Raw genomic sequence first — 11,541 nt, forward strand, 5'->3', positions numbered from 1 at the left:
CAGGGGACACAGCCGCTCACCTGGAGCATCACTTCTTTTAGCATGGTAAATGCAGTGCCCAGAGCCAAACACCGGGCTACAGAGAGCCAGGGAAGTGTGGCGCTACCGGCGGGAGGAGCAGCTGAGGGTTGGTGCGCTGGGTCAGGGCTGCTTCGGATGGCTGGGGCACTAGGTGCCCGTTCCCCTCCGGCTGCCCAGCCTCCCGCATCGCCCCAGGTCCCGCCGCCCCCCTCTCCCGTCCCCTCGTGTCGGGCTCCCGAGCGCTTCCCCCCACCGGGCCCATCTCCCAGCGCAGCCCTAACCTCGCAGCAGCACTGCTTTCCCCGCCGAGCGTGGAGGCTGTCATCGGACGAGTGGTTTCTCTCGCTGCTGCCCCAGAAAGCGAGTTGAGGCCCTTCCTGAAGGGGAAGCGCTCAGCCTCGCACCGCACCGCTGCATTAGTGAAGGTGACAGAAGTCCCCCGGAGGTCCCCTCGCAGCCCTGGGCCCAGCCACGACAGTTGTAACGCTGACAACTGCAAGTCCTTGCATTTTACAAGAAGGTGCTAAAAAGGATGCACGTTTTATTTCTTTTTTGTTGTTTGCTTTCTTGATTTGGACCGCTGAAATTCAAATTTTTTCAAGCTTTTCTCGACAACACTCAGGGGACAAGATTACTTTTCTTTTTATCCCAAAGGTGAGATTCTCTCTTAATCACACTGTGTTATCCAAATGTGAGGAGCTTCACATTCAAATGATGACTGCTAGCAACACCAAAACCCCTTCGTATTGCCTGGCTTAGAAGCTGGCTGGCCTGACAATTTTGCTCGAGCATGTCCTATTTAATGGAGGATTCACAAAATAATTACTATTACAGGATGAAATGAATATAACCAGCAGCTGCAGGAATAGCTGCAGTTATGGACACATCAGGACACACTTAAGGATTTTTTAGGACAGCACCCAACACTTGATGTTTAAACCAAATACTGTTTGCAACTCCTATGATCTAATACCACCTTCCCATGCTGATTTCTCTGATACGCAGTCATGGCCAGTGACTAAACCATTCTCATTTCGCTTGATCTGCCAAGTACCGTTGACTTGACTGATTATTCGCTCTTCAAAATCTTGATTGTTTTTGACTCCTACAACTCATTTCTTTCATAGATCTCGTCAATATTCCCTTCAGAAGAGCTTCATGATTCACCTTTCAACTTTCTGCTGAAGTGCTGTGCTGCTCTGCTTTTGGTCCCAATTCCCGTCTTCATACATACGGTATTTCTGAGTGATCCCTTCCTGGTAATCCCAGGTATTCCCACACTTCCAACCCATTTAAAACAGGGAAGAAATATTTGCCTTTTATGTTCTTTAGCTGTCCTCCCCTCTCGCCTACCCTACTCTCCGATACAGGTGTCACCACATCAAAGCTAGAGCAACAGATGGTCACTCAAAGAATGTGTTGTGCCTCTTGGTGTCACCTGGTCAGCAGATTTTTGGAAGCCAGACGTGGAATTTCTTGAAATGGTTACTATGGAGCATCCACACACAAAGATGCAAATCACAGAATTAATGAGCAGAGTATTCAAGAAAGCCATACAACGGTAGCATTGTGGCAGTTTTCCTCACGGTGGGTTTTTTTTTTTGGTCCTTTTTACTTCTAAGTACAGGAACAGAAGTAACATGCATGCCTCTCCTAACAGAAATGTGCTTTATTTGTGTTTCAATGGATGTGGAATGGAGTCTTTACTGGATATTAAAGTATAATTTGATTTATCTGAAGGGTTCTGTAAGATAAGCAAAATCATTAGATAAAGCCAGCAGGCTTCTAGAAAAGTCCACCATAATCCCTAATCCCGTATCTGAGGGAAGAGATGTCAGGCAGCTAGCTGGAAAGGGCCGTGCTCGGTACAGCTGTAACACTGCTGGCAGGGCTGGATGTTACAGGCGGGGTTTAGGGCTGCTGGAGCTCTTCCCACCAAGGAGTGTTGTGTCTGTACCTTTGTGTGAACCCCAGCTTTCACCTCTAGAGCACACAAGTTAGTTTTGCAGGTAGGCCATCTGTTTATTTATGTTTTGTCCTTCACCCGGGTGGCATAGACGACCTTTACTTAAATAGAGTTTTAAGTAATCAACTTTTGGTTAATCAGCATTTGTTCTTTGCTGGGAAAAAAACCCACAAAAACTTTGAGGATATATTTTAGGTACGTACACAGGGTGAATATAGCCACAGAGAGTCTGAATTCCCGTAGCTTCCTTTACGGTCCGTACGAATAATAGGAGCCCAGCTGCTCAGAAAATCAAGCCAAGGCTCTTTCTTGTCTCACTTTCTCTAGTGGGGGGTGAGCAGCAGAGAGGTCTTCTCCTGAATACCTGAGTATTCTGTACTCAGCCCAAAGTTCTGGTTTATAGGAGGCCGAAGCGAAAAAGGAACAGATTATCCTCCCTCTGCTCTTAGAGCATTTTCAGCATCTTCATCAGAACAGCCCCTGGGAAGTCATTGTTGTAAGTTAAAATGTGGCTGTCATCCAGGCAGCAAGCAGAGCACTGTGAACTCAAAGCTGCGGTAACTTTAGTAAGTGTGACATTCACTGGGCAGAACGTGAGCTCCTGTTGCAACAACACACGCATACTTTTTTGCCCATACTACTGAAGAGAGAGGGAAAGACAGTGAGGCCATATACTTTAGCGCTATGAGCCAGCATTTTGGAAAGCTCGGTAGGGCTGCAGCGTCTTCACTTCTCTTCTTCTTACTGGTGGGTGAGTACCGAAAAACCTTCCTTAATTTTAAGAAATGTAGCTTATTTCCAGAGCTTGGATTGAGAGGTTCTTTTCTGTTTTTCAAAAAGCCACTTTCCCCTGAGGGCTTCCTCAGGATGCAGGAAAACTATATATCCAGTGCTGTACACTGTATTAAAAGACTGTTTTGTTTGTAGATACATTCCTGTATAGCTAATAAAAATGTTTGTTTGAATTGGATCCCCAGGGTGGAATTTATCTTTCCAGAAAGAGTGTGTTTGCCTGTCTTTTTCAAGAAGAAAGGCTGCGTACCATCATTAGTAGAAGCTTCGTTTCTCTTTCGGTTTTCTGACGTATTAGGAACCAGTTATCCTCACAAGGTAGTTATTCATGTCCATTTGTGAAAGTCTATCTCAGCTCAGGGCAAAAGCCATATAAATAAAGATGATTTATGTACAGTCTTTGATCGCTCAATCATTGACAGTTGGGAGCTGGATAGAGCTTGTAAATCACCCTCAGGGCACAAGCTGAGTGTGAAGTTGAGCTCAAAAGGCATCCAAAAGGTGGTCATTCCAGCATGAGAGGATTTTTTGTGGGTTGGAAGTTGAGTCCTGTTTACTGTCAACCTCTCTTCCATCTACCGAGCATGAACAAAGGGGAGGAGACACAACTGGAAAGATCAAACTTTGCACTGAGCTCCAGCTACCATTTTGGTTCCCCGACGCTGTTGGCAGCTGGCATTACGGGCTGCGCTGGTTTACTCCAGGGACCAAAGAGTAAGTTAGAGCTTCCAGGACTGGGAGAGAGCACATATATATTTTATCCTTTGATTTTTTTCATCCTTACCTCCTCCAGCCTGCTTTGTGTGTTTCTCAGTCACAGCCACAGATATGGCCTTATACAGGAAAGTATCAACCTGCAGATTATTTAAAGGATTGGCCGATGGGTTGGCAGATGCCCTATTAGTACTGTTAAGCGTGGAGCATGTTGGCACGTTGCAGGGAGTCCCAGAGAGCTTTCCCCCCTCATGGCTGAGAACTGGCCTGAACTACTGGCTTTATGTGACAATGACCTATTAGATCATCTAAATGTTTTTCCAGGTCAAGACAAGATCATCCCTGCTGTATTTCTCAGTATTCTTTCTAGCCAGCTTTTAAGTGCTTTCACCAGAAAAACTCATCTTCCTCCCCATTGGGGAACTGAGCCCTACTCCCCACATGACAGGGGACCTGCACATCACTCTACTAATGAAGTAGTTGACATAAAAAGGTCTTTGAAGCAGAGTCAACAAGGCATTTGGCATGGTATACTCCCAGATGCCAATAGGATAAGGGCACTGTGTATTTAAATATCAGTGAAGTAGTATGTTCCAGTTTTGCAACTTCCTCCCCCCCAAAAAGGAACAAAAAAAAGACATATAGAGGCTATGCTATGACCTTCTCAGTGGAACCATCAAACAGAGCGGGCACTAAAACTTTGCATTTTAATTTTCCTAATTAGCTGGAAGTTACATGATATGTATTGAATCAAAGATGTGGGATGACACAGAGACAAGGCCAGTTATTCTATTGTAGGAGGTGGAAATAAAACTCCTGGTGAATAGAGACAACATCAGAGCATATTGTTTCTGCGCTGTTATGTTCTCTATGCCACTAAGTGACTGTGTAAAATGATACATCAGTAATGATACTTTTGCATCATTAAAAGTAATAAAAATCGTAATTGTATTTCTGGGGGTGTGTATTATAAGACTGGAATGCTTATAGTGGAGAAGAAGGGAAAAAAATGACAATTAAATAGAAATTTTGTTGCCTTTCCTTGAAAACAAGCTAGCTGCTTACTACTCTAGCTAAAGCAGCAGTGTCCAGTGAAGATAATGGTCAATGAACAGGGATTTTAAAAGAGTATTCATTACAAAACCTGCTCAAATTCATGCTAACAAATCACCAAATATGTCATATCGGAATATTTGATGCACAGAGACTGTTAGTTGTCAAACTACCTCAACTTTGTCGAGTATTTCAACTACTCTTTGTACTTTGTCAAAGTACCTTGTCAAGCTACTTCAACCTTTATGACTATTGAATACATTATACTGTAATGTAACTGGAAAAGGCAAAGTCTGGACCTCAGTTTCCCCTGAGCAGCTCCAGTGGGCTCATCAGTAAGATTACGTGTGAACCTGAGGTTATTTCATCTGGTGTCTTTAGTTAGGGCTACTCATTTTAGGGGACTGCACATCCAGAACTACAATCGTATTTGGGTCCCTAATTCTCAGGCATCCAATTCCCATGGATCAGGGTTCCGGGTACTAAGCCAAAATTCTGACTTTGAGGCAGTCAGCTGGTGCCATCCCTTCTCCCCTCATCTGTTTGGAATGAACTTGGGGGGTTCCTGTGCACCCCTAAACCCAGGGAATTTGATTAAACTTGGATTTTGCATGAGTTATATAAGATAGGAGACTTCCTGTGACCATTTCTTGCGTTTTCAACGACTCAGGGCTTTGATGGGGCAGAGCTTTCTGAAGCTGATTCTGGGCCGGTTGAAGTGCAGCTGTTGCCTCTCAGCTCCTCCATTCAGGTGTCTGGGCTGAGGTGGGGAGGTTTACAGACCTGGGAAGAAAACTCTAGAAATTTCTCATTGAATAGCGCTTCCCAGACCTTATTCCTTGTTATGTTTTTAGACTGCTGGCTGACACAGCTCCCTCCCATAGGTCTCTGTCGACTGCATGCAGGGACTGGCTTCTACTTTGTCCTCTGTGGGCGCACAGGGAGAAGCGTAGGATAACCAGCTCTCCTCCTTCTATTCTCCCTCATGTTCACGCTGTGACCAACATCCTCGCCTGGCACTGGAAAGTCATTCTTGGCAAAAGGGTGGTGCAAATTGTGACCATCTCAGGAAATCGTTCTGTTTTGGCAAACTGGGGGGTTTCTGATGAAAAAACCTTTTTGTTGAAAAATTGCCAGGTGGTTTGGGTTTTGGTGGTGCTGCATGTGACTTTCTGTGGGCACCTCTCGTGAGCCGTTTTGGAACAGCAGGCATGTAATGTGCTGTGTTCTTGCTAGTTTCATAGCCAGCTTCTACTTCCTAAAGTTTTGCATCCATGGGTTATCTCTTGTCTGATATTTCAATCTTTTTATAAGGCATCTAGAACAACTGGGGCCCTGCTGTCTGTCAGAAATTACCAGTGCTACTCCCATACAAGTCATAAATAATAATAACTATGAATACAACTGTGATTTTGTACAGAAGCATGCCTGGGGGAGCCCTTCAAGTAACTCTCAAACAGATCATCAAGGGTTTTGATTTTCCGTGGCCTTGGGACATTTACCGATGAACATACAGAGGCTATTGTGATTGTAAAGCAGTACCAGACCCAAACAATAGCATTTCACACCCTTAGAAAGGCTATAAAAGGCTCAAGACAATGGAAAATTGAGATCCTCACTGTGAAATGGCCTGGAATCCTTGAGAAGGCACCAACTGGTGTGAAGGGAGGCTACTTTACTTAAAGAAAATGAAACAACAGAAGAAATTTTCCCAAGAATTGGTTTTAACTCCTTCTTGGTGATTGCTGTTGGTTTATTTTTAAGAGTTTGTTTTCCCCTTTTATTGTTCCAGCTGGGGATTTGAGAGAGCAAGTGTTCCTCTCATCTTCTGAGCCTGGGCTTGTTTCCAGAAATGAGATACACTCATACTACCCTTAGCTTGAGGCTGTTTGATACTATGATTAGCAGTTACATCGGAGAAGGCAGCTTTAAATCTCTACTACAAGCATGTTGTCTGTATTTTTGTAACCAAGAGTAGCAGGATAATATGGTTCCTTCACAGAGAATAGATGTCACCCAGTATACTGTCCAGAGTCCTCTTAATTAAAATATGATAGTCAGGCAGTGTCTTCAGGTGCATCTTCTATCTTGCAGCATGTTAGCTGTCAAAATGGAGTCAGCTACTTCATGTGCTGCAAGTTTTCAAACTCTAAGCTGTTGAAAAACAGTTTCAGAACGTGGGCTGCCCAGGCAGACTAGCTTAACTACCTTTCTGCAAGTCAAACAGAAAATCCAGTCCCATCTTTGTACTTTCCAGCTTTATCTGTAAAACAGATGCATAATAGATTTCAGTCAGTGCCTCTCACCACTGTCTACCCTGGGCTCAGCTATAACCATCTCTTCTCCCCTTGCAGAATGCTAACATGCCTTCCCCCAGCCTGCTGATAGCATCTGCTGGGTGTTCAGCCCCTGAAAAAGGAGACTTCTTTCCACAGTTTCAAAATTTTCTATTCTTGCACTGGAATATGCCAAAATTCCTAGGAAGTTCACGAGAGGTTTTGGGATGCAGGCAGTTGCATTAGGATGTACACATATTCACTATACTTGTCAGAACAGAGCCGCCTGTGTGTAGGGGCTCATACATTTTTTGCTTTGCCTTGAAAACAGTTGAGGTAGGAACACTGGGCCTGGAGGCTTGTTGGGGTGGGAAGAAAGAGGAGCAGGGCAGAGTTCCCTGTGGAAATGTGGCTGAATGTACTCTCTAAATTTCACCCAAATCCGTTGGACAATGACAATAATCTGTCTCTAGGGCCAGGAAAGGGCTTATTTATACACGTGAACATAATCTAAGCAGGAATTAGGAAAAAATCCTTGTCATAATAACAGTGACTACCACCAAGTCCTAATTCCAGGAGCCCCTCTTTGCCATGGTTACAGCTCAGGAACAGCTGGATAGTTTATTATCCTATCAGCCTCAACTCTCTTCTTCTCCCTCTTTTCTGATGCAGATGTTGGTGTTAGTGGCGGAAGTGCAAGCAAGGAGAATGCAGCTGTAAGCCATATAACAGCGCAGCCTCCATTCCCAGCAAGACCAGAGCTGTGGCACCTTTCTGTGACTCAAAAACCAGCCAAGGAAAAAGCCAAAGAGGGTGAAAGAGTGGTCTTAAATTGCCACTTTAACAGTCCCCAATGGCCTTCCCTGTCTAAGCTGACGGTGAAGTGGTACAAAGAAGATGAAAAAGGGCGGATGGACCTGCTAGAGAACAATGTGACCGTCTTGCCAAATAACTCCAGGGTTTTCATGAGTGGAGACCTGTCCCAGGGGGATGCCTCCCTGGTGATCCTCAATGTGACGATCAGTGACCACGGTATTTATTTCTGCACGGTTACACTTCCAGATGGGAAGGTGGTGACAGGAGACGGCACAAAGCTCAGGATCAGGAGGGCTCTGGGTAATATTTGATGTTACTTTCTATTCTTTTCTCCCTTTTCCTCCTCCAAAGCTGGTATACACACTTGCAGAAAGAGGGCAGTTGGCCTGTTTGACCTCTAGCAGACATGGTCGGGCAAAACTCTGAGGATAGTTTCACAGAGCATAATTGCTCAGTGCCATTTCTCGTGCCTTTTGTCTGGATGGCTAATTTCAATTGGCTTGTCCCTATAAACAATCACATGGGTGTTACTATAAGGACGGGCATTTAGAACCAAAAAAAGAAGGAATAATTTTATCACTAGAATCAAAGTCAGTGCCAAGAATGAAACAGCCAGACAAGTTTGCTTGTATTGACAGCTCTGTTTGGCAGAACCCACATGAACGACAGGTGTCATTCATATCATGCCAGGAAACAGCTCCAAACTCCCCTTTTTGACATTATTTCTCTCCAAACCAATAATTTACATATTCATTCCTTAACTGTAGATGACAGAAGTAATCCCCCACTAAACATGAGGATCACATTATATTGCTTCTGCCTAGCTTCATTCACATTAAGATCAAACTATCATGAAAAGTGCCATGCTATCTTTTCTCAGCCTTGCACATAGACACCTGACTTGTTAAGTAATGAGATAACTTGCTTTGCCTTTATCAGTTGGAAGTGTCATACCAGCTCTCCTTTTCATTTAGGCTGAACACATTCCAATCCCAACAAATCAACACATCAGAAGGTGTATTAGTTTCTGTATCTAATTAACAATAAACAGTGCCTTCTATGTCAAGAGTAAATCGTGCATGGTGCCGTTTCCCCCTTATTCATTATCAACACTTCTAGCTCACTAAGATTCACTAGGCCTTTGTCCTTTTGAGCCTGAGTTCCTCTCTTACTAGTTCTTAGAGAACTACTCAGTTTGAACCAAAGCTCCACAGAGGCGACAAAATCATGCCCCTGAAATGGCTTAATGACGTATGTTATGAGACCTTCCATTGGCTTGGTGTCATAGTCGCAGTAGCTCATAGTGCTTCTGCAAAGTCTGCTCCCTGGCCAGTGTAATTGTCTTTCTGTGTTCCTGAGAAGGTGGAATATATCATTTCTGCACTATGCTTGAATTAACGGACAAGAGGATATGAGAAATATAACTCATAAAGAATGGTTATATGTCACAAATCCAGACCATCCTAAAACATATCTAAATTAATAGGAGAAATTAGATGACTGTATTAATTAGTCCATTACATGAAGCAAATGACATTGATTTTGAAGTAAGGTAACTGCTCTATAGCACCTACACTGCCCTCACTTTTTGGATGGAATGAGCAGCCCCACAATGTGTTTCCAGCTACAGGATACCTCCCTGTATGTGGGAGGGTGGGGTTGGTTCAGCTTTGCCCATTCTTGTTTGAAAAGCCACAGCTTTAGTCCTCCTTTGTTGGAGCTATATACAATAAGGTATCTCCCTGGGAAGATCACTCCATCTCTACCATGCAACAGTCCCAGCAAGCAACAAATCAAACAAAGAGCTTCGGAGAGCTCTGCCCCTTTACAGCGGTCTCTCTCCTTTGGAGATACACAGAGAGACTGATAACTCTCAAAATGTGTTAAGGTATTTTTTTCTATTTAAAAATAGAGCATACGGGCACAAGTCCCATTAATTCAGGCAGCAGCATCTTTTGCCATTCCACAGCATCAAGGTGTTAGTGGAGATTGCTACAGAAAAGAGGTTGTGCTGTCCTTAAATCCCCACAAAGTATAGCAGCTTCCTACATAGGAATGAAATAAATCAATAACTCTGTCATATAGTATACTCTCTCTCCTGTACAAGCCCATGATTTCATGTCAAACAGGACATAATCAATATCATAATAAGTAGCTTCCTCTACAGTCACTGCAGAAAACTATGTGCCAGCTGCATTGCACGTACTTCTCTCGAAGATATCTTATGTTACTCTCTCTGCCTTTCCTCCTCCCCTAGGCTTGTTTGGTATCGAGGAATCGATTGGAACAATCATTGGGGTTGTTGCTGCTGGTATTGGAGGCTTGGTGGTTCTGATAATCATTTTAACCCCTCAGTTAAGGAAGTGTATCCTCTGCATGAAACAAGGCTCTCGCCAAGGTATGGAGCACACAATGAAATCTGGAGTCACTTGCTAGAAGGATAAACCCAATAACCTTTTCCCAAAGGTACCCTTTTAACTGAAGTAGAAATTAGCCATTCATTTACCTCTGGTCAGGTGAGGGATCTGGTTCAGGAGATAAGCACTGTGCATGAAACTTTTACAGGGCTGGCTCTATATTCCATCTTTTTTTCAAGTAGTTCTTTGCTTGTATTGAGTATAGTTTCATGTAGAGACCTAAAGAGTCACTTATAAATAAAACTATAGGATCTTCTTTAACTGCCACCTTTAGCAAAGAGTGGTTCAATGAGATGCTCTTTCCTCTTTTAACATCTTGGGTCTTGTTGGGTTCTTTTAGATTTCTTCCGAAGGACCATTCTTCCACACACCAACTAAATACTTATATCAGTATTCTTACAGTGCTTGCATGCAAAAATGATGGCCGAAGCATAAGTACGAGTTTGTAAAGCCCAGTAATATCTTTTATTAGATCAATTGATCTGGTTGGGAAAAATAGACATGTTTTCATCACACATGAGCCAAAGAAATGACCTAAAGAGAGGCTGATTGCCTGAAAATTTGCTTGGTTTTTTTCCAGCTCTATCAGCTGGTCTAATAATAGTACACTGACACCAAAGGCCAGATTTTGAAATGAGCTTAGTTCCCATTTTGTGCAGCCCAAGATGTGGTCTGCCTTTCAGAAGGACGTCTGCTGACAGCAAGCTTTGTTAAATGGGGCTTTTTTGAAAAGCTCACTTCGATTTCAAAAAGGGGAGCCATGCTACTTGGACCTCTCTTGGCGGCACTCAAAGCCTTACTCAGCCTCCTGAAAAAAAATCCCATCCTCGAAGTGACTAATTAAGAGCCGCACTTGGTATTCACTAGAGCGCTGCCGCCACCCGAAGGCCAGCTTGGCCGGGAACGTGGACACAGCGAGGTGGCTGTGTTCCCTCTCACCGAAGGGATTCTTCCAGCCTTCGCTGAGTGGAGCACACACATGCGTAGGCTGATTTTTCCCACACACCATCCCTTTATGCAAACCCTCTGGATGAACAGAGTTCAGTAACATCTTTAATTAACAGATAGCCTTGGAAGCGTTTATCGCTGTGTTGTACTAACTCTGTATCACTCATTCTCTCCTCTCCTTCTTGCTCAGCATAGCTCGATCTGCAGTATTGCAGAAATCACTGGAAGATGCAAAGACTAAACAGTTTATTACATGGAACGACCTGTTACACTTTGTAAGCCAAAAGGGATCTCTACATGTAATAAAAGCCTTCACCTCAGTACACATTGTCTTTGGGATTTTTTTTAAAGTATATTTCTTTATCCTGCAGCTTCAACAACCACAGTGGCATATTCAACATCCTCCTACAGTAAGGAGCAGAACAGTCTTTTGTAAAGGAGTTTGCATTAAGATCCACTGAAGGCCCACTTAGTTTGGTCACATGTCTCAATCTAGACTCTGATGAGATATCTTGGGTGTTTCCCTTTACTTCTTATT

At 43.6% G+C, this 11,541-nt stretch overlaps 1 protein-coding gene across 1 annotated transcript; it reads left to right on the forward strand.

The window, feature by feature from the left end:
* The first annotated feature begins 2,512 nt into the window (after positions 1 to 2,512).
* On the forward strand, positions 2,513 to 11,305 carry LOC138065793 (myelin protein P0-like). The gene is made up of 4 exons (XM_068931202.1): positions 2,513 to 2,738; positions 7,495 to 7,938; positions 9,896 to 10,036; positions 11,194 to 11,305. The coding sequence occupies exons 1-4, from the start codon at positions 2,672 to 2,674 to the stop codon at positions 11,196 to 11,198; spliced, it is 657 nt and encodes a 218-aa protein (XP_068787303.1). The 5' UTR covers positions 2,513 to 2,671; the 3' UTR covers positions 11,199 to 11,305.
* The last annotated feature ends 236 nt before the right edge of the window (positions 11,306 to 11,541 follow it).

The sequence above is a fragment of the Struthio camelus genome, chromosome 1, assembly GCF_040807025.1.
Source record: "Struthio camelus isolate bStrCam1 chromosome 1, bStrCam1.hap1, whole genome shotgun sequence".
Taxonomy (NCBI): Eukaryota; Metazoa; Chordata; class Aves; order Struthioniformes; family Struthionidae; genus Struthio; species Struthio camelus.

What these genes read in the sequence shown, in the direction of transcription:
- LOC138065793 (XM_068931202.1), top strand. Translation starts at nt 2,672, where the DNA reads ATGAGCCAGCATTTTGGAAAGCTCGGTAGGGCTGCAGCGTCTTCACTT. An exon ending in TCTCTTCTTCTTACTGGTGG is followed by an intron (nt 2,739 to 7,494) that starts GTGAGTACCGAA and finishes TTTCTGATGCAG; the next exon opens with ATGTTGGTGTTAGTGGCGGA. An exon ending in CAGGATCAGGAGGGCTCTGG is followed by an intron (nt 7,939 to 9,895) that starts GTAATATTTGAT and finishes CTCCTCCCCTAG; the next exon opens with GCTTGTTTGGTATCGAGGAA.